This window comes from Pestalotiopsis fici, assembly GCF_000516985.1.
Source record: "Pestalotiopsis fici W106-1 unplaced genomic scaffold PFICI_Scf_11, whole genome shotgun sequence".
NCBI lineage: Eukaryota > Fungi > Ascomycota > Sordariomycetes > Amphisphaeriales > Sporocadaceae > Pestalotiopsis > Pestalotiopsis fici.
The window spans coordinates 600,670-622,794 of NW_006917101.1; the positions used below are offsets into that span (position 1 = coordinate 600,670).

Sequence of the window (22,125 nt, forward strand, 5' to 3'; positions counted from 1 at the left end):
AGGAAAAAAAAGAGGGAAGAGAAAAAGAAAAAGAAGGAGGGGAAAAGCATTATAGAATCTTAATACGTTAAAAAGAAATATATTCTTCCAGGTTCCTTTTTATTATAATCGATAATTATGGTTTTAACTGCTCCTTCTATAAGTTGGTTTTATACCCCAGCCGAGAATAAAATCGGATACAGATCTGCGTATCGTACAAAGTACCACCCATCATATTAACTAAACAAATAACAAGCCAAAATATCAAGAAAATAAGGAATGAACTGCAATTGGGAAGCTCTTCGACATAAGGAAAACCAGGTATTCAATACTGTCGTCGGGATCCTAGTGGCTTACAGTGCAAAGATGAGAACAACACACGATGCAAGCAACATCATTTACTTATGCTCTGCTTAGATTTGGCTGGTCCTCATCATCGCTCCAGGTTATTTCGTCCTCGTCCATTGGGGAGGCCTGTCTTGTGGGGAAAGCCGTGGAGGGAGGGAGCTCTACGGACGCGGCCAGGGCCAGCTGTGCTTGGATCTCCTCTGTTGTTGGGTTGCGGCCGGGAGGGGGGTAAGGGGGGAGGGGGTCCCCGCCGGCGACAGGCTGTGCATCGGGCTGCACCTCGGCCTGCACCTCGGCCTGGACCTGGACCTGCGATCCGGCTTGTGTCTGTTGCTGCTGTTGCTGCTTGCTGCGCTGTTGGCGCTTCTTCTTCTTGCGCTCCTAGTATGATTATATGAGAAAGAGTCGAAACCTCAAATGCTATGCCGAAACTTACATTGCGCTTCTGTTGACGCTGAGATACTTTAAGTAAAGTCTGCAGCTCAACGGTCAGAATTGCGGAATTAGCAGCCTAGAATTTTAGTGTTCCTGCCTCCTCGGTGTATCACATAGTAATGCTCCTTCCTTCAATTGCAATGAGCACACTGCAGGGTACACGAATCCGGCAAAGCACTATATATGTGTCTATAGAGTACGGTACTCTAAATGATTCAAGGACAAGCTTCTGATATTGGCGATTCGTCCGTATCACTTGAGTGTTGTTTGCATAGATGTCGATGCTTGGAATCAATAAACCTATCTTATGGATTCTTGCACGGGCTCCCATCTATGGAACGTGAAAGCTCCCTTGCAGCCATGATGATGTGTTGCCTCGCATGAAAGATATGTTGTTGGATGACGGGCTGGGAGGTCGGGGCACGGTATGGGTTTACCATATCGACATGGCCATCGTAGCGCATCGGGGCATCCCGCATTCCTGGCTCACCTATTCGAGCCTGCAGTTTAGGTCTCGTTGGACCAACCCAAATCAGCCATGTCTGTCCATGGTTGATCATGGCCTGACGGAAGCCCCGGTGGAATCGACCGAGGCCAATGGTATACATCCCCACGATGTCGTATAAGGTGGGCATAGAGCGAGAGTCAGCCTATCCATGGTAAACTCAGGACTTTGAAAGAGGGTGTCTCATATCGTGAATGAGATGGCAGTTCTGGCGGATGTTCTTGATCAAGTGCCCGGGGAGACTGAGGTATCGAGTAACAATTCCCAAAATCTCCTCGCACAAGGCGTCTGTAGGCGCGTACGTCCTCACCATTCTCCGCACAACGCTGGCTCTCAGGCTTCAAGAATCTGATTGGGGTGATAACCTCTGTTCCCATGATGTTATGACCATAGTTGCGACCGTCTGCAGTATTGGATTGGACATGGCCGTCCTGGATCTGTGGCCACTGAGGGAAGGTGACCTTGTTTGCGATCCAGGTGCCCAGGTTCAGTACCGGTCTTGCCTTCTCCCTCTCAGTTACGTCAAATCGCATAATGGCGCGAACACTCATTCCCGAGATAGTATCGACGTCGGGATAGTGGTGCAAGGAGAGATAAATCAGGTGGGGAGGGTGATCGATTGCAGCGCCAATTTCTAGTGCGATTGCTCTGGTGAAATCAGGAACGGCTTGGGTCCTCTCCCTGTCATTGGCCCAACCATTGACTAACGTTACTATCCCCGTAAAGCACTTGAGATCCTAGAGGGATAGATAGGTCTTTATAGCTAAAGATTTCCGCGAATACCGCCATATCACCAACGAGATTTTAGACGCCGTTGCCGACCACCTCGACTTGCCCGACCTGATGGTCGAGAATATGCGACTAAATTGCATCGAAGTTTACGACATGACCAGACCCCCGTCAAAAAACCCGGTGTATCGACGTTGGCAGGAGTATGGAAGTTTCCCGTATTACTACGGACTCTTCCCTGGGGAACCTGGGGCCACTCGAGAAAGGCAATTCGAAAAGCGACAAAGTCGCCGGGCATCAGGATCGATCGTCGCTTATCACGCTTATACTGCGCAATTATCTCGTAGGTTCCTAGTCGAATTCTGTCGTAAACCAGGACTTCCGGGTGTTTGTTAAAGGAAAAATAGATAATGCGAGGTTCGACCTCCAGGGCTGCTGCTAGTGTATTGGCAACATCCTGCAGACCTTCATCGTCTGCATGCTGGTTTTCGCGACGGAGTGCCTCGATCTCATCTAGAATGCCCTGGATATCTGCGCGACGAACTGCCATATCTGTAGTCACCAATGGTGTCTGGGAAAAGGTGTAGCAAGTATAGTAGCAGCGGTAATGGTTTGTGAAATTCCTGGGACTCCTCTAAGTTGTCAGTGTCAAGATAAGAGAAGAGTTAGGAATAGATGGGAGGTTCCCAATGAAGTTGAGGGTGTCGAAAGGAAAGAAGCTGGTTAAGGTGGCCCAAAAGGGATTAAATTAACCTCTATCGTATTAAATAATACTAATAATTGCAGGAAGGGAACAATCGTCAACATGGAAAGAACAGAAGTTCAAACAATCGACCGTATAATCAGTATACCATAGGCGATTCATTGCGAGCACTCCGAACGTATCTACCTTTGGCCGAATGCTAGAGCTAGATATAAACAGCTGCCCGAAGGCCGTTCTTTCCTTAACCCATAAAACCCCCGCCACCCGGCCATCTTCACCCACCAGAGGCCTGAGGCGACCCGAGGGTCTCATTCCCCACCCAAATCACGAAAGAAAAACCCATTGCATCCAGTTTGTATCCCATACTTCTGTAGGCTTCCCAGTTGGCTTATTGCGGACCGAACATTCGGCCCATAAGGCCGCGGGGAGGTACTCCTTCAGGAGGACCAGCATGCTAATAATCTGGGATTACAGAACCTTTCGGGAACCCTAACCGCAGCTTTAGATCTCGAGCCTCGCGTCGTCCACTTTTCTTTCGCAGAGCACCCAGAGGTTTCAATTTATAATGGCATCCGTATAGAGACTTACGAAGCAATCGCTCGATATAAGCGGGACTTAAAGCGACCCATATTAATGACGGGAGCTATCATCGCTTCTCGAATTGCCTTTCCCGAGTGGCCTCAGGTTCCCCAGGGAACAGTCCGTACTAATACGGGAAACCCTCGGCTGTACCGCCTCAACTTGTGGGAAACCAACGTGACTATCCGGTGAAGCACTTGAGATCCGAACGGGACAGACAAGTCAATACAGCCGAAGACATCCGCGAATACCGCAACCTCGCCAATCAGATCCTTGATGCCGTTGCCGGTCACTTGACTTTACCCAACCTGATGATTGAGAACATCCGACAAAACTGTATCGAAATCTATGACATGACCCGACCCCCCTCAAAGAACCCCGTCTACCGCCGCTGGCAGGAGTACGGTGCGGCCCCGACCCTTCACGATGCAGTCGGCATGTACTCGATCGGCTTAGGAAGATTCCATCCCCGATTCAAGGAGGCACTACGCCAGCACGGCCAACTGTGGCTCATCTGGTCGGGTGGTATGCGACCCATCCTCGGTCCCCGCCATGGCAATATTCGTGCACATGATGCAGCCATAAGGCCTACTGGCCAGATTGACCCAGTTATCCCCTACAAACCGCCTCACAGAGACTCCCGTATTGCCATGCAGGAGGCATACGGTGACCGATTTGGACACTTGTATAACGATAATCCGGCCATTCATCGCCAACTGGAACGGATCGATGAGGTCGTTGAGGCCAGTCAAGCACGTGGCCAGCTGATTCCCGCTGTGCGTTACCAGAAGAACTGAGGCGTTGGAGTAATACCTGGAAGACAAAATGAATGTAGTACATAGTTGGTAGGTTGTAATAGTATTGTGACTGAATACCATCGTGCACGGACCGATCTCTCATCCATAACTACATACTGTGTATGTGCGTCACTCCACCCCGACGCGGTACGGATGTCCAGAGGGCAAACTGTTGAAAAACCAAGATCTGAATGGAATCACTCTATTTACAGCAGCAAAAATCCACCCCCCCCCCCCCCTCCCCTCCTTTGCCTTTCCCCCCTTTTGGGATTTTTTAACAAAAAAGAAAAATGGAAAAAAAGAAAAGAAGAAAACAAAAAAGGAAAACAAAAAAGAAAAAAAAAAAGAAGAGAAAAAAGAAGAAAAAAAAAGAAGAAAAAAGAAAACAAAAAAAAAACAAAAGAGAAAACAAAAAAAAAAACAAAAGAGAAAACAAAAAAAAAAACAAAAGAGAAAACAAGAGAGAAAACAAAAGAAAAAACAAGAGAGAAAACAAGAGAGAAAACAAAAGAGAAAATAAGACAAAAAAAAGGAAAAAAAAAAGATTTCTTTGAATATCATAATTCAATAACTTTCTTATTATAGCCACGAAGGAGTAAGCGTATAAGGCTAAAATCGCGGTTTTTCAACAGTTTGCTCTCTGGTGCTCCGTAACGCGGTTACTTTTTTGGGGTGCCCTACTGCAGGACCCAGCACCGTGCCGTCAGTAAGAGACTTCTTGCATTCCATCTAACGACAACAGCAAAGTACTTAAAAAACTAAAAGACCTCGATAAGCTAGAACGCCGAATCTAGATCGAAGTAAACTTGGTTACTGACACCACGGTTCCGTTATAACCACCAGCAGCTACATCGACGGCGCGGTATTTCTCTGGCATCAGGTACTTGGCGGGAATGCGAATGGTGTTGTCGAATAAGTTCAGTTGGTATATGGACGAGGATTCTCGAGGCAATTGAATAGCATAAGGAAACAAACAAGGTCTCAGCTTGACAATGGTCACTGTTTTGGATGGTGAACAATTGCAAACAATACCTTGGTCGGGTCGTCGCGATAAGAAAGTTCAAGAGCATAATATCCTCGTGACAACGTGCGATTCCGTAGACGGTAATAATTATTAATCACTTCGGTTTCGAGCTTACAAGATGTTAAACTTCCGACTTTACCGCCTGAATTTATAGGGAACTAACGTTATTACCCACGTAAAATATTTAAAATCCGAAAGGGATAGATAGGTCTTTATAGCTAAAGATATCCGAGTATATCGCGATCTCGCCAACCACATCCTGGATGCTGGTGGAAACCATCTTTCCTTGCCCGTCCTCATGATCGAAGTTTACGACATGACCAGACCCCCGTCGAAAAAACCCGGTGTATCGACGTTGGAAGGAGTATGGCACCCCCACCCCCCGACACTGCACGACGCTTTCGGGATGTATGCAATCGGCTTGGGAAGATTCCATGTTGTTGGAGAAAGAAGAAGCCGGCGATCAAGCAAGTCCAAGAAGTCCGATTCAATGGCTAAGCTATTTCCATAGGGCAGTAGGATTATTGGGAAAAGATGAACAATCCTCGAAATCGCGATGAAGTCCAAGAACACAACATCCTCTTAACAACGTGCGATTCCGTAAAAGGGTAACAATCATCAATTACTTCGGTTTCGAGCTTACAAGATGTTATTCCATCAAAAAAAAACAACGAAAATATGCCGAGTATGCCAGTTAGGAGACAATATGCTGGATAATGTGCTTGTCTAATCTAGTCGTAGGATGTTCTTCGGATGGTATTGTGGGAAAATGCTTTCTATAATACTTCTGTAGGAGGTAAATGAGGGTATCGCTCATCAATTGATATCATTCATATCCGCCAACACTCCGTATAACGCTGGCTGCATTGTTGCGACCGGATCCAAGTGAAACCCCATCATCTTGCTATGCGAATCCATCAAGTCCAGCTCATGGAAGATATTCTCCTCAAAGCCCGTTCTCGACCAAATCGCCGTCGGATATCTCATGAGAGCGATACACTAAAGAAGAATGTTAGTCCTCGAACGAAACATTCAAGATGGCGGCCTCATTGATTCTACTTACCTGACCGAACCGGAACCGGTCAGCCACGACTACCTGACTTCCAAACTTGGCCGGATTGTCGGTCCGCGCACACGACACCAGATGCGTTCGATTCTCCTCGGTGCGCTCTACGGCCGCCATGGTTGCAGCCTCGATGCGATCCCAGTCAGCCGGATGCGCAATGACCTCGGCGCCACGCAGCGTCAAGATCCGGCACACCTCGGGCAACCAGACCTCGTTGCCAATCATGAGACCTATGCGCCCGATTGGCGTATCAGCCACCACCAGACCATCGCTGCCAGCAGTTGCCCAAGACCGCTCTGCCTCGCCCAGATGCGCCTTTCGGTATCGGGCCGCCACTGTGCCACTGCTACTAACGAGGTAGGCCGTCGAGTAGAATTTCGCGCAACCGCCATCGTCTGTCGCTGCCGCGCGCTCAACCAGATTGGCAACCACGTATATGGAGCTCTTGGCCGCTGTCTGCTTGATCTGTTCCAGCAGGTCGGCGGAGAAGTCGGCGGCAGCTCCAGGATCAGCTGCCACTTCACCACGACGAAAACACCACAGCTCTGGGAACACGGTGAGCTGGGTGCCACGCGAGGCGGCATAGGTGATTTGACCGAGTGTTCTTGTGATGGTCCATTTTGTGGAGTGGTACCCTAAACATTCGAATTACCTTAGCCATTGAGAGAGTGAGAGAGAAAAAGAGAAAAAGAGAAAAAGAGAAAAAGAGAAAAAGAGAAAAAGAGAAGAAAAGGGGATGTGATTGCTTACAGGATAACTGTAACGTGGCGATTTTCAATGGCTTCTTCGGAGTGTCATCAGGTATCGGGCCATACATTGATGCTGCAGCGTGAGTGTTCAGCGGCTTGAGTAATTCCAGATAGAGATCCGGCCGTCTGAATTTGCTTAGCAGTCCAAGACCACCGCCGAGATGCTTGGGGAACGAAGTGGCGGGCGTGATGTCTGCATACACCAGGCCAGCATCAGTCTCCCCAGCACATGCAAGAATGTCCCCTTTCGGAGATATAATCTGGGAGCCGCCAGTCCACTATCGTCTTTGTCAGTTTCGATTATTGATGTTGGTTGCTCCTTGGTTTTATCCGTTGTTGAACTCTTACCGGATACCCATCTTCAGGACCACCAACCGTGTTTGACGCAATCATCCAAACATGATTCTCAATGGCACGTAACGGCTCGTGGCAGCGCATCTCGTCAGGGCCCCTAGAGTTCAAGCTATTGCACAGAATCTCAGCCCCCTTGAGGGCGGCAATCCGTGGCACTTCGGGACAGATGCCGTCGGCACACATGAGGAGACCAATCCTGCCCACAGAGGTTGGTGTAACCCGGAGCTCCTTTGATCCGGGAACAAACAGCGTGTACTCGTAGTCCCAAAGCACCGTCTTCAGATGAGTGTACAAAAGCTCGCCCTTCTCACTAATGATAACCTGGGCGATATGGCAGTCCGGCTTGGTCGTGCCCTTAATGTCCACGCCGGCGACGACAATGATGCCCAAGTCCTTGGCGGCTGCTTGCAAACCTCGAACAAAAGCGCCATCTAGGTCTTCACATGTATCCCAGGCTGCCTCTCTCGTCTTGAAGTCGCGGCAGCGATTGGCATCTGGCTTTTGTTTTAGCTCTTCAACCAAACCGGAACGACGGAATGCCGGTAGGTACGTACTTTCTGGAAATACAATTAGTTTTGCCCCAATGTGTTTGGCTTGTCGCATATAATCTACACATAGTTGCAGATTTGCTGAAACATCGGTATGGCTGTAAAATTGTGCGGTAGCGACTTTAGTCGAAGACATGATGTTATATGATTACTATAATCAAACTGTTTGGAAACAAAAGTGCCAAGGTTTTCATAATCCTGGCAGTGTAGCAGCCAGCGAAGGAATCGGGAATTCTGTCAACTGTCTGCGTCTAAGCGAGGCCTTATTACCGCGCATATGCCATGCTATGCCATGCCGGCAGCAAGCTGCCTGTGCATGATCTGGATTCGTCAGCGGGCATTTGCTGCAGATCTGTAGCGAGCTGCAGTCGCTTATGAGATACCTAGTCTCGCAACATGTGGCACCGTCTCCGCATGTCAACGAGAATACTACTACGTACGTACATGGTCCCTATTCGTCTGCCTATAAGGTTGCAAACTCTGGGGAAGGCCGGCCGGTTCCCAGTACCCGTCAGCAAAGAAAGGCCGCGCCCATCTGACCCGCGGCCGAGTTACGTCAGAGTGATAAGAATAGTTTCCCCATTATATCCACTGTAAAGTACGGAATAATACTACATCACTACTTGCCACAGGTATGTGTGTGACATGACTGCCGTGTAGCAAGAAGTGATGTGAGACGCCGAGGAAAAAAGTACCGTTGGCGGCATTTCCATTAGGTCCAAAGAAGTTGCTGCTGTCCACTGAGATGGTGGGGCTGTTGGGCCAACTCGCAACACCCAACCCTGGAGGGCTTCTAGAGTCTAGAGGCCTAGGCGAACAATGGGACGACGGCATTCGGAATCGCATCGGGTTCCCTGCTCGGGTGAGAGTAGCGTAACCAAGGGGGAACTTTTCGAGTAGCGAACATGCCGAGATAAAGAAGGAAAAACCTCTTAAGACCCAAGCCTACAACTCTCATCCCCTGGCAGACTGATCACTCCCCGCCACGAACAGCCGAGATGGCCCTAGGTACACGAACAAGAGGTCGCGCTGCTGACACGATTGTCTTCATCACGGGCGCCGACCGAGGAATTGGTTACGAGGTCGCGCGTAACCTTTCGAGTCCGTCAAAACACGAGGGATACCATGTCATCATAGGCAGTCTCACCGATGAGCTCGGCGCCGATGCCGTGACGAGGCTTTTGGAAGAGGACTTGTCCCGTTCCCTATCGACACAAACAATAGACGTCACATCGGACGAGTCGGTACAACAAGCCGTGGACAGCATTGAGAGAGACTTTGGACGACTCGATGTGCTCATCAATAATGCCGGCGTGCTGCTCGACGGACTGGACACGACCCAAGTCCCCCGGCATCTGTTGGAAAAGACCTTTTCGGTCAACGTGTTCGGGGCGGCTGCCGTGACCGAGGCCGCGATACCACTGCTCGAAAACTCGACGTCGCCGAGCCCGAGGGTTGTCTTTATGAGCTCGAGGATGGGATCACTGTCGGTCAAGACAGACAGTTCGGATCGCTCGGCCATGAGGCACTTTCCGATATACAGGAGCAGCAAATGCGCCCTGAATATGATCATGCTGCACTACGCCTCGCTCTTTCGGGACAGAGGCTGGAAAGTGAACTCTTGCGATCCTGGCCTGACGGCCACGGCGCTTGCGGGGAACCAGAAGAATTTGGGAACTGTAGAAGGTAAGTTTTGCCTTGTTCATCCAGCACAGAAGCGCCGACACGTTGTGGCCGCGTGATATGTTGATCGGTACTGACACATGGCTATTAGACGGAGCGAGAAATTGTATCAGACTGGCCACGTTGAACAGTAATGGAGAAACGGGAACATTCACGAATAAAGAGGGAGCCATCCCATGGTGATATAGGGACACTGCCAAGGTAGGGAAGGAAAAAATAATGGAGAGAACAAGGGGTTGAGCGAGTAAGTGAGGCATCATCAATGCTTTGTACAGCGCCATGACTTTGGTATGATTATATTTTATATAAAAAATGTTTTTAATTCATGGTTTCTTTTTCCCTTTTCTTGTTCCTCTTTCCTTTTCTCTTTTCCCCTTTTCCATTCTCCCTCTGCTTTTTTCTTCTTCTTTCTCTTTCTCATGTCATGAATCCCAGATTCATCGAATCTTATTACTGATGACAGTCTTCTCCATACCGAGTACCGCTGCTGATTATTCATTACCATCATTGTCATCACCACCGTGCTCTCCATCCCCTGCTTGCCTTTGGTGCCCTCTCAAATAGGTAGAGGGACTATTTTCTCCATGCAAAATTTGAGTGCACCTGGGTACTTGGCAGACTCCAGTGTCTTCTGTCGAGGCTCCTAGTGGTCCAAAGCGGCCGAAACACGCCGCCACGCCACCTGGGCAGCCAAAAAAGTCTCTCCAGAACGGCAAGTGACGGTACCTACTAGTAGTAGATAAATTTACCTTGGGTAAGAAGCCTGTCTTTGCCTGTGCGCAGCCGATTTAGCGTGTAATTGCCAGATGCGGCACCTACCAAAGGCAAGCAAGCCAAGAAGCCCCCCCAAATGCTTGCAGCAAGAGGGAGCCCTGGAGCATCATGGCCGGGGGCCCTGTGCTCGAGCGCCCACGTCTGGCTAGTGGCCTCCACTAGCGCGGAGATTAGAGCCATTGCCAGGGCACTCACAAGCACGATCGCAAAGACTGCCGATGACTTGTCGTTGGCGATGAATCCATGTGAATGTGAGTGAAAGACCTTCAGTGAGGCTGTCGCCCACCACGATCGACAACGGCGGCAACGACGGCAGCAATACGGCAACGACACACGACATCTCAAATGGCTTTCACCCCTCGTATATCCCAGCGAAAGCCTCTGAGCTGCACCTCGTGCGCCAAGAAAAAGCTTCGTTGTTCAAAGTCCATACCTTGCACTTCTTGCATTGATCGTGGGCTCGAGGCGTCCTGCGCGCGCGAAAAGGTCATTGTGCGCAAGAAGCACCAGCGCTCCTCGTCCATCGGTGAGGGTTCCAGCCTCGGGACATCATCAAATAACGGGCCCGTCTCGCTCACCTCTGAGGTCTCGGGCAGTCCATTGACCATTGACTCGTTGTGCGATCCTGCTTCTTCACCCGAGGTTTCCAAGTCGCAGCATCCCAGCGCCGCTGTGCCAGATGATGCCCCCGTAACGCTGGAAAACCTGGCGCTGGGCCGCCAGAGGATACTTAACATGCGCTTCACTGGCGGCAATCTGTTGAATGAAGTCGATGATCCTCCCGGCTGGCTGCCACCCCAGATTGATTTTATAGTCTCGCTTGCTCAAGCTCGTGTATTGTTGGCCTATCATACGAGTCATCTTGCTTGGATTCATAATATCCTTCACATGCCAACGTTTGTCGAAGAATGCGAAAATGCCTTTGCACAGTATGCTCTAAAGAGTCGAGCGTGGATTGCTTTATTCTACGCCTTCCTCTGCGTGAGTTCATATCCGTTGCTAGACATGAGTCTTTGCTAATTCAACTCCAGCATACCGCCTATCATGGCCCAGAATCGCTGCTTGTGGCTGTTGATATGTTGCCTCAACGTGAGCACTTTTTTTTCCCGCGAGTTTCGATATACTCATGCTAAACTCAATCACAGGGTCGATTGTCGAGCAACTGTACACAAAGACCATTGAGGCGCTGCACGCTGCCGACTTCATGGCCGTACATTCACTCCATGCGGCACAGGCAATCAGCCTCCTCATCCAGGTAGGTGCTCCTGCTCTCACATCACACAAACTCGTGCAAACGAGGCTCAGGCCAGCGCAACTAACCTGAAATCAGGTTGGGCACAATCTTGGGCAAAGTGATTTCGTCTTTGTGCTGTTGTCGAGCACGACACGTATTGCTCAGTCGCTAGATCTGAACCGTCTTGGCCCCGATTCGGGACCGAGTAAGGATCCGATCGGCAGAGAAATAAAAAAGCGACTGTGGTGGTTTCTCGTTAAACAAGACTGGAGTAAGTGCCTACTTGGTGAATGAAGAGAACGCGACAAGTGTCAAGTACGATTTAAAGAAGAACGATCTCGGGCAAATTGTCAAACATACGGTCTTTTCAATGTTTATATATACTGACTTGGTTGGACTATAGTGCAGATCCCATATGGCAACATGTTCACAATTAATGCTTCCCATTTCAACACCCCTCCTCCGCTGAATTGCTTCGAAGACCCCCTTCATATGTGCGGCGAGAATGGCATCAAGGCATTGGACTCAAATGTCCTGACACAATCCAGCTGGGCTGGTATACATAATCAGAGTATGTACACTACATCGTGCTTGGAGGCGATGAGGTTGTGTCACTAAAATCAAGCCAGTCGCTATACTTATTTACAAGACCCACGAAAGAATGTCCCGCCATGGACATCCCGGAAACGACCCACGGAAAATCAAGATCCTCTATGATGAGGTGCTGTCGGCCAATGCAGAACTTCAGCAATTGTGGCATAGGCGACCCGATTTTTTCCGCATGGAAGCTCCGTTGCGTCCGGAATGGCCAAGTACTGTGCCGCACCTTCGCAGACTCTTTGCTATATCATTCGCAAGAGCAGTGAGTTGATCCCAGTACCATGGTGTGGTGATTAACCACTCAAACACTAACGTTTCCGGACAGTATTTCGCTATACATCGCCATTTTCAATTAAAAAGCTTTCGAGATGACGCATTTTCAGTAACTAGGGTGAGTAGCCTCTGTTGTATCCGTGTGCAAATGACCAGCGACTAACAAAGGTATTCAGATATCATGTCTCGCTGCTGCGCGTAGTAGTCTGAGAACTTTTATCGAATGGCCAGACGACGATGAATCATTGGTATTCAAGAAAATGTGGACAAACAACAACAATCTAGTGGCTGCAGCTGTGGCCCTTTTGTTCGGTGTCCTCTTCTCGTCTGAACAGGCTGATGGTATATTCGAGAAAATGGAGATGAGACAACTACTTACCAACTTTTTGCCTTGTCTCGGCAGGATAGGCACCTACAGCTCTGTAGCCAGGAGAGGCGTGGACCTGATATCCGTCATCCTCGACTATGAACGCGCCATTGCCGAAGGCACCAAAGAGAGACTCGACATTGAAGAAGTCGTGGGCCATGTCAAATCAAGCGGAGTGGTGGGTATTGCCCCATCCTATGCGGACTGGACAAATGCGGCTACGCAATATGATTTTATGAACATGGAGAGTTGGATAGATATGCCGCCACCATAGCTCTAGGAATGCAAAGTAACCTGTCCTGGCCCCCTCGTCATCCCAACTATAGACTCATTATTGTGAATATGCATCTCCTGCAAGTGCCAGTAGACTCCGGGCTGTCCGACAATCAATTTCGTTTTGATTTTATGCTAGACGCCATTTGAGAATTGACAATTCCAAGCATCATATAGGCATGGAAATTCGTGGACATTGGACATGACCCGCTAGCCAAGAGGACAACACTGCAAACGATAACTTGTTTATTGACCTTACCTTTAAGGTCGGATGCCTTCATTCGATGCATTGGCAGATTCATTTCTGCAATGTCAATGCAGTTACATAGACCGCTGGCACACGAAAGGGGACATGTTAAAAAGTCAATACACATGTCGGCACATCGAACCACTTCACCATGAGACCACTTCGCTCGCCTCTTGAGGGGAACAGGCACTCGGGCTTTCTTTTGGCACGAGCCGTGCCTTTCTGCAGTCGACCAGAATCTGGACCTCTTTCGAACCGAGCATTGTCAGTCAGCCATCCCACCGCATCGAGCCGCTCCCTTTTTTTTTTTTTTTTCTGTCCCTCTCTCTTTCTCATGCCACGGCCTGATCTCGCACTCGAGTGCCCGCAGTACTCTATGGAAAGTCATTTCTTAATTGGTGCCTTGCAGGGCTTTCTGTGGAGGGTGGGAGTGGGTGTGTCTGCCGTGGAAGTCCTTCCCCGGGGGATGGGGGATGCGCTGGCTCTACGCGTCCTATTCGTGGTTTGTGGCCCGTGGGAGGGGCTTTTTTGCACATCACGAGCTTTTACTTGGCAAAAAATATGCACAGTAAAAGAGGTGCTGGGTTCGGCTGCTGCGACCCGAACCGCTGCCAGTCTCGCCAGTCCACTATACCGTGGTAGTACGGGCAGTTTGGGATTTTGTTTTGCCCGCTGGTTCTTGAGGTCCTGATTTATTTTCATACTATGAAACAAGCCCCCGCGACTTTTTTCTTGACAAGGGAACGGGTGGCCTGATGGGGTTCATGTCTTGTACCGCCGCGCATGGCGGCCCGCTTCGAAATATATACTCATGGAAAATCGCCAAGAAACGTTGCTTATCAGTGCTACGGGTTCAGGTGTCTTCCTTTACCGTGTACAATTATCGGCTATTTGTGCGCCGGGCTCGGTACCGATAAAAACCCCGACATGGCCGATGCTGAGCGGCAGACTCAATATGGGGGTTTGCAAGAGCAACACGGCCGATTACGTGTAGGGCATCACGCTGAAAAACAATATATTTGGAGAGTGTCCTAGCATCTGCCCTAGAGCCATATACAGCCTATAGGCACCTGCTTACGATTGTAATAAGATTGGATTAGATGCGATAGAGTTTGAACAAGGAGATTTGGGGAGTCTCGGCTAAGGCTGATGAGATTTGACAATTGATCTCCTTACGCAATGTGGTCTTGGCTCGTCGCAGCCCGGAGCAATATTATACAAAGATTGATTCATGCTTTTGATTACAGTAAAGCACCGATGATATGATGATGGATATGAGTCTTTTCCGGGACCATAAAACGCAAGCGAGAAGAGGAGGCAGAGACAGAAAATCTCGACGGCATTTTTTGAAGCGAGTTTGTAATTGCCGATTATCGTGCCAGGGCGAATCAATTGACATTGATGGACCCCAATTATGCACCTGCAGCATCGTATCCCCAGGGTTCATTGCAGATTGATGACAGACCCTTGCTTGTCTGGACCTTGTCCTTGCATTTGCAAAGGAACTGACTTCTTTAGCGCAATTACATAGCGAGCAAATCAAGTAACCTAGAAAGTTATTGGGTAGGGTATCTATGTTATCAAGGGCAAAGCCGGGCGGGCAGGCTTCTTTCTCCCCCTTCGCTCGAAACATCTTTTTTGGGGGTCTTCATCCGTCCAGCTAGCGAATCCCCAGGCTTGCCCAGGGCTGAAGGAGGGTGTAAATGGACCCAGTGAAACGGATGGCCAGAGACAAGAGTCCAACGATTGTCTCAGTCCCGAATACTACACCTGCGCCGCAAGCCTACATACATTATTATTCAGCGGCTCGTTCGGCGGACCCGACACTCTGGTCTGACTGCTCCAAAAAGGAAATACTTTGTACGAATTTCGCTGCAGGCGAGCGCGTGTGTAATAGTACATAACATGACATAAATCTTCAGCGGCCAGGGAGGGTAGCACATGTTTTTCGGTGGACAATTGCCGGCACTTTCGCCAGCACAATGATCGTCCACAATGAATGCGACAATCCACTCATTGATAGGAGGCCTGGTTTGGGGGTTCGCTTTTCGCTGACCATAGGCCCATAGCGGGCTTGGTCAACTGCCAAGAGGGGGAATTTGTACCTCTTATTACAAGGTAGTGTAGGGATTGCTCATCAGAGTCAGATCAGATTAGGCCTGGCTCAGGGACCGACGCCCAAAGTTGCCAAGCAAGGTCATCGAACGCCCACTATTCCGACTCCGCCGATAGCTTTTTAGACTGAATGGTGGCGTCAAACCCCAGCTTCGCAGGCTAATGTAGTTCTTGGTGCGCACTGCGTACAGTGACTACACCACACTAGAATCAGGGCGTCAGGGCGCCGGGGAAGGGGGACCGGGCTCCAGGCTCTCATTGTCTTGCTCGCAAGGGACTCGAAAATGGAGGGACCGACGACCGGGACTCATTGACTGGACTGGCTGGACTGATGGGGTTTTAGTTGACCAGGTTCAATCGGGATTGTCCTCACTTCCCGCTAGGCTAGCTGGGCACGCGAATTTAGATTCCATGTCGCATTGGTTAGGATATAACCCCCCAAAGCGACGGCTGATCCGCCGCGTGCGCTTGTCCTTTGCAGCCCGTCGAGTCCTTGCAACTGCTCTAGTCAGTCGCAAATCCTCCAGCGGACAGCTACCACCTGTGTGTCGCTTCTGCTGTTTGCCGTCGAACGGTTCCCACGACGAGGATCCAGGACAAAGACGACGACGAAGACGACGAGCTCGATCCAACGGACGCCTATCACTCAATGGCGGCCACTTTTGAAAAGGCCGTGCTCGGCGAGCCTCGGCCCCTGGACGAGAAGCTTGCTACCGAAAATATTACGGCCAACTGCTCAGACAGCTCTCGCAGTCAAGATGTCGCGGCGGGAATCTACAGTCTCGACGCCCAGGCTGACCGGCGGCTGACGACCAAGATCGATCTCAAAGTCATTCCCATCATGGGCCTGTTGTATCTGGTCTGCTTCCTGGATCGGACCAATATCGCCAACGCCCGCCTGGCTGGACTGGAGAAGGGACTGAATATGCCGTCTACGGGCTTCAACACGGCCTTGTGGATTTTCTATATCCCATTTGTATGAAATGGCCTCGAGTTCTCGATTCGAGAAAATTTGACACTTACTAACGGAGATGGGCACTTCAGGTTCTGTTCGAGGTTCCGAGTAATTGGATTATGGGTCTGCGGTGGATCAAGCCCAATTTGTTCCTGGGCGCGCAAATGTTTATTCTAGGTACGATTGCCTCTATTCTCAAGCCACATCCCGCCTAGGTCTCTCTGCACTGCATTAGCTAAACGAAAACGAAAAAGGTATATTGGCAATGTGTCAAGGTCTTACCCATTCCTATGAGGGCCTGCTCGCGATCCGCTTTCTGATGGGTATCGTGGAGACGGGGCTTCCTGCCGGCGCGGGCCTGCTCATCGCATCCTACTACAGAAAGAAGGAGCTGTCCTTGAGATTCGCCCTCTTCTTTGCTTTTGGTCAATCTGGATCTTGTTTCAGTGGTTTGCTGGCTTATGCACTCATGGATCTCGACGGATCTGCTGGCCTGGCGGGCTGGAGCTGGTATGTCTTTGGCCAAATAAAAGTGTCATTCAATTTGTGGCTAAACGACTAACATTGCATTAGGATCTTTCTTGTCGAAGGTCTTGTCACGATTGTGTTTTCCATTTTTGTCTTTATTTTTACGCCTCACTTTCCATCTCAGGACAAGTGGATGGATAAAGAAGACCAGGCGCAGCTGCTCGCCCGTCTTCAGCTAGACAAGGGCGACCAAAAGCAGGATATGGGCGTCAAGGTGGACTGGCTTAAGATCGTGTTTGACTACAAGATCTGGCTACTGTGAGTAGTGTATCTTTCTCTCGGGCCGCTTTTGAATCGTGTGCTAATCGTCTTTCTTTTTTCTCTATTCCAGAACACTTCTCTTCTTCTGTGCCGACATGTCGGCTGGGTCTCTTAGCTCTTTCAACCCCACGATCCTGAGTCAGTTGGGATGGACCGCACGCCGCGCCCAGGTCATGACTATTCCAGTGTGGATCATCGGCATCGTCGGCGCACTAAGCACGACGCTGCTGTCAGGACGGCTCAATACACGGTGGCCCTTTATCCTACCCGCCATCCTGGTCAGCACCGTTGGCTGGATTCTCCACTTGTTGCAGGTCAACCCGCCCGGCGTTCGTTACTTTGCGCAGTTCCTCATTAGCTTCGGCACCTTTGTCTGCATGCCGCTCTACATTGGCATGTTGACGGCCAACCTGCGCGGACGCGCCTCGCAGTCCTTTGGTACCGCCGTCCTCTTGGGTATCGGAAACTGTGCAAACTTTGTGAGCAGCAACGTCTTTATCACGACCCAGTCCCCTCGCTATCCCGTCGGGTTCGGCACGGGTTTGGGCATTACGGCGCTCAGTTTCCCCATCATGATATTCACCATGTTTGTCTTCATTTACCACAACAAGAAGATTGACAAGAAGATTGCCGCCTTGCAGCCGGGCGAGGAGCTGGATGATCAAGTGGACTACAAATATGTCTATTAAGAATGTGTGGATGTGTGCGTGTGTGTGTGTGTTTAGCGAGCCAGCGGTTGAAGTTTGATAAATAGACATTTAATTGAACCTTTCCTTTTTTTTCACTTTTAGCTTTATCCCTTGTCTTTTGGGAAGTTGTGAGCCATATTTTCGTTTTATTCTAAAGCAAATAATAAATCAATAATATATATATCCGCACTTGGAATGCATTTTCTATACATTGCTATCATATGGAAAACCTTGTTATTATTTGCATGAAGATGAGTATAAAGCTGAAGCTGCACCATTAATTACTATTACGCAATAAAAGCCACTCCTTAAGCTTGATGTATCAAGCGAGTAATCACTTCAAGAGTAGCTAGATAATCTTAAGAATAAAGAACTGTATCTGACCATGTCGGCGATATTTACGCACAAATATACTAGCCTTTTATGTATAAAAGAGGATTTTGACGATGCATCTCGTAAGAACACAAAGCTCGTGTAAAATTTGTTATAAGTATGCAACAGATCAAATGCATCAGCATGGAGTAAGATTATCAAATGAGTAGAATGAAATAGAGAAAAAAAAAAGAAACAGAAGAAAAAAAGACAAAAAGGGAAGTTTCAGGTCCGAACGTGGATCGAACACGTGACCTTAGGATAGCTGCTGTGTGCAACTGCAATCCCACGCTACTGTAAGGGCTGTTAGAATCGAATGTTGGTCCTGAGATGATATGTTGTTGTGACTTACTACCACTTAGCTACCGAACCTGAGCTTATTGGAACGAGAGGTCGCTATTATCAATTATGTCACTGATTGTGTCACCCCGCCCCATGTCCACTCTGCAGTGGAACATTGTTAGCGTTGAGATCCTCCTGCCCGCTTTATTGCCTTGGACGCATACTGTTCTTTGAAAGGTTCAAAAACCGTGTCGAGTGCGGTATGATCCGCTCAACCGATTGGATTGTATGTTGGTTGGAACCGATTGCGATTCTGGCTGCAAACATGACGGCAAAGATACTCACAGGCTTGGAGAGCTGTATAATAGAGTCAAAGAAGAGCATGAAATCGAGCAATCTTCGCCATTTATAACTTCTTGTTGCGAAGGCGCATGAATATTGCTTTTACCGACTTGTAAGCACTTGAAGAATTTTTCTTTCCACTCTTATACTCTGTGGAATCTGCATGCCTCTGCGTGACTCGTGGCGAATTAGTCCTCGATGCCGAGTCTATAGCACCACTGACACTAAGCGAGCCTGCACAAGTATACATACCGTAAGGTGTTGAAAATACAACATGAGGTGTCAACGCTTGCATTAACGAGTCCGATATTTGACGAAAATAGCCATGAGCCGTTCAATGGTAAGCAAGACATGTCCTGTTTTGCACCCTATTCTACAGCATAATGTGATATTTGCGCATCGTCTTCCTAGGTTGTACTTCAGCTAAGCAATCGCCTATGCTAGTGCCCCACCCAACAGAAAAGCACTTTGAGCATTCTGCTCAGTAATATGAATTTGATTGACCAAGTTCTACATCATCTCGATGAATGCTTCAAGTGAACATATTGACGTTTATTCAGCTCAAGTGTCGCACAAAATATTACATCATTGTTTCACACATTGAGATGAGAGGTTTTCCAGAATTGGACAGCAGCCCTTGCGGGATCTGAAGAGCGTACCGGGAAAACCACAACTGTCGCTTGACTGGACGGCTCATCGTACTTTTGATACCCATGAGTACCCGACTCTTGTCCTAACAAAAGCTCTTTGTTAGTATCATCTCTGGTTGAGACTTCATGCTCTTTTCAAGTCATTAGACAGATCTGTCAATTCTAACATAACGACTGAAAGATGAAAAATGTCTCGATATGAAAGACGGTAATCCATCAAGTCTCATCCTCCGCGACGCCCTCGAACGCCCTGATTATTCTCAATCAGATCTCATCAAAGCACAATTGTTTGTTCCTGAGAGGTCAGTTCATAGTCCATTGCATTTGCTTTGTACCATCTGGGATGTTTGTACTGTGTATGCACCGCTTAGCAATCCTTGTCGCTGTGCCGCAACCCCACAGCCTCTAAAATCCACAAGCTCGCGTAAGATTCTCTTGAGATGGATGATCTTGTTCATTCCACTGACTTTTGGATTGCGCATCTTCATGTGTAATTGCATTGGGTTGTTTGGAATAATTCCTCAAGCTTTTCTTCTATAATCGGGTTTGGACCAGTTGATGACGAGGTCTCATTGCTAACAAGATTTGTAACACTCAATAGCTTGCCAATGAGATGGAGGAGTTTCATCTAGTCGTGGTCGGTGCAGGTAAGGCTATGCACCCAAAGTCAAAAAGCTAATCAACTGACATGATGAACCACAGGGTGGCACGGCTTGGCCGCAGCAAAAGTCTATCACGAGGTCAATCCAGAAAATTCGTTGCTGGTTCTCGAGGCTGCCGCCACGCTCGGGGGCGTATGGGCCGAGGACCGTCTCTACCCAGGACTGAAGACGAATAACATGCTCGGGACGTATGAATACCCAGACTTTCCCATGACCACGGAGACGTTTGGGGTCAAGCCAGGCGAGCACATTCCGGGACGGGTGTGTCACGAGTACCTGACCAAGTACGCCGAAAAGTTCAACATAATCGACTGCATACGCTACCACACCAAGGTCGAGGTGGCCGAGCACCAGCGGGAGGGCGGCTGGGTCTTGACATTGAATACTGTGACCGGCGACGGTAAAGGAGCTGGGGTCAGCAAGAAGATATGGGCAGAGAAGCTTGTAGTTGCCACGGGCCTCACCTCTGAGCCTTTCTTGCCCCATATCGAGGGACAGGAATTGTACAACGCACCTCTATTTCATGGCAGAGATCTGATACACCATGTAGGGTCCAATATAGGACCGAAAAAGAGAGCTACAGTCTTTGGCGGAACCAAGTCTGGATGGGATGCCGTGTATGCCTACGCGACTCGAGGGGTAGAGGTGGATTGGGTCATTCGAAAGTCGGGTCACGGCCCAGCATGGATGGCACCTCCCTACGTGACACCACTCAAGAAGTGGTTGGAGAAGCTCGTCAACACCAGACTGTTGACTTGGTTCAGTCCTTGTATATGGTCAGCCGCTGGTGGGTTCAGCGGTATACGGTGGTTCTGGCACGAGACTGCCATTGGCCGTGCCATTACCAATGCCTTCTGGTCCGTTTTGGGCAACGATGTCATGACCTTGAACAAATACGACTCGCACCCCGAGATGGCCAAGCTCAAGCCGTGGAGCCTCCCAATGTTTACCCCCAGCAGTTTCTCCATCATAAACTATGACACGGACTTTTTCGAGCTGCTGCGCAACGACATGGTCAAGGTGCACATTGACGACATTGTCGGGCTGTCGAATCACGCGGTCCACTTGTCGAGTGGTACAACCCTCGAATCCGATGCCCTTTGCTGTGTCACTGGCTGGAAGCACTTGCCGCCGATGAAGTTTCTCCCCAAAGGCATTGAGAAAGACCTTGGCATACCCCACGCACCGTCTTTGCCGGACGAGCTATATGACCTGGTCCCAAAGGCAGACGAGGAGATACTCTCTCGGTTCCCTCGACTCAGGGATCGTCCCGTCCAAAACAAGCGTTATGTGTCTCTGCTCGACAACAAGGGAATGTCCACATCGGACGAAATTAATCCCTCCACAGAGCTGACGCCATACATGCTATACCGGTTCATGATACCGGCCAATCAGGGTCTTTTGAGACACCGGGACATTGCCTTTGCGGGAATGGTGATGAATTTCTCAACCACGATCCAGGCGCATATTCAAGCCCTCTGGATAACTGCATACTTTCGGGACGAGGTGGCTTTGTTTCCGGACTGGACCGACGCCGAAGCCATGGACAAGATGCGCTACGAGGCCGTGCTTTACAGCCGCTTCGGGCGGTGGCGCTACTCGGGTGGACGAAGCTCGCAGGTCCCGGATTTTGTATTTGATGCTTTGCCTCACCTAGACATGCTGGTTGCCGACCTAGGCCTGCAGGTCCACCGCAAGAAGGGCATGATGGCCGAGGCTTTGGAACCGTATGGGCCCGAGGACTATGCCAATGTCGTCACCGAGTGGATGGAAAAGCGTCGTGAGCTGATGGGCTGAAGCTAGAGGTACAGACATGGAAATGAGCTTGATGACCGATTTCCATGTGCGGTGTTTCTGTCAATTCCCCCAAAATAGGGTGGAAAGACAAGACTGATTGCATCGCGGATATAAGACAATGGCGCCGAGGCGTCGCGTGCTTTTGATCTTGCAACCAGGGGCTCAGGCACGAGGGAATGCGCTATATCGTATCATTTGAAGTAAT

At 49.3% G+C, this 22,125-nt stretch overlaps 7 protein-coding genes across 7 annotated transcripts; 5 read left to right on the forward strand and 2 right to left on the reverse strand.

Moving 5' to 3' along the window:
• Nucleotides 1-1,427: 1,427 nt before the first annotated feature.
• Nucleotides 1,428-2,546, reverse strand: PFICI_13181 (uncharacterized protein; the record flags this gene model as incomplete). Its single annotated transcript, XM_007841762.1, has 3 exons — nt 1,428-1,555; nt 1,578-2,004; nt 2,229-2,546. The coding sequence occupies 3 exons, from the start codon at nt 2,544-2,546 to the stop codon at nt 1,428-1,430; spliced, it is 873 nt and encodes a 290-aa protein (XP_007839953.1).
• Nucleotides 2,547-3,332: 786 nt separating this feature from the next.
• PFICI_13182 (uncharacterized protein) lies at nt 3,333-4,075 on the forward strand (the record flags this gene model as incomplete). The annotated part of the gene is made up of 2 exons (XM_007841763.1): nt 3,333-3,442; nt 3,496-4,075. The coding sequence occupies 2 exons, from the start codon at nt 3,333-3,335 to the stop codon at nt 4,073-4,075; spliced, it is 690 nt and encodes a 229-aa protein (XP_007839954.1).
• Nucleotides 4,076-5,915: 1,840 nt separating this feature from the next.
• PFICI_13183 (uncharacterized protein) lies at nt 5,916-7,952 on the reverse strand (the record flags this gene model as incomplete). Its single annotated transcript, XM_007841764.1, has 5 exons — nt 5,916-6,098; nt 6,163-6,800; nt 6,916-7,192; nt 7,263-7,762; nt 7,823-7,952. The coding sequence occupies 5 exons, from the start codon at nt 7,950-7,952 to the stop codon at nt 5,916-5,918; spliced, it is 1,728 nt and encodes a 575-aa protein (XP_007839955.1).
• Nucleotides 7,953-8,814: 862 nt separating this feature from the next.
• Nucleotides 8,815-9,682, forward strand: PFICI_13184 (uncharacterized protein; the record flags this gene model as incomplete). Its single annotated transcript, XM_007841765.1, has 2 exons — nt 8,815-9,502; nt 9,591-9,682. The coding sequence occupies 2 exons, from the start codon at nt 8,815-8,817 to the stop codon at nt 9,680-9,682; spliced, it is 780 nt and encodes a 259-aa protein (XP_007839956.1).
• A 936-nt stretch (nt 9,683-10,618) lies between these two features.
• PFICI_13185 (uncharacterized protein) lies at nt 10,619-13,021 on the forward strand (the record flags this gene model as incomplete). Its single annotated transcript, XM_007841766.1, has 8 exons — nt 10,619-11,254; nt 11,305-11,362; nt 11,419-11,528; nt 11,604-11,778; nt 11,911-12,078; nt 12,137-12,369; nt 12,433-12,498; nt 12,557-13,021. The coding sequence occupies 8 exons, from the start codon at nt 10,619-10,621 to the stop codon at nt 13,019-13,021; spliced, it is 1,911 nt and encodes a 636-aa protein (XP_007839957.1).
• A 3,010-nt stretch (nt 13,022-16,031) lies between these two features.
• Nucleotides 16,032-17,815, forward strand: PFICI_13186 (uncharacterized protein; the record flags this gene model as incomplete). The annotated part of the gene is made up of 5 exons (XM_007841767.1): nt 16,032-16,358; nt 16,427-16,514; nt 16,592-16,847; nt 16,911-17,123; nt 17,197-17,815. 5 exons carry the CDS (start codon nt 16,032-16,034, stop codon nt 17,813-17,815), a joined length of 1,503 nt encoding a protein of 500 aa, XP_007839958.1.
• A 2,259-nt stretch (nt 17,816-20,074) lies between these two features.
• Nucleotides 20,075-21,920, forward strand: PFICI_13187 (uncharacterized protein; the record flags this gene model as incomplete). The annotated part of the gene is made up of 2 exons (XM_007841768.1): nt 20,075-20,108; nt 20,164-21,920. The coding sequence occupies 2 exons, from the start codon at nt 20,075-20,077 to the stop codon at nt 21,918-21,920; spliced, it is 1,791 nt and encodes a 596-aa protein (XP_007839959.1).
• Between the last annotated feature and the right edge of the window lie 205 nt (nt 21,921-22,125).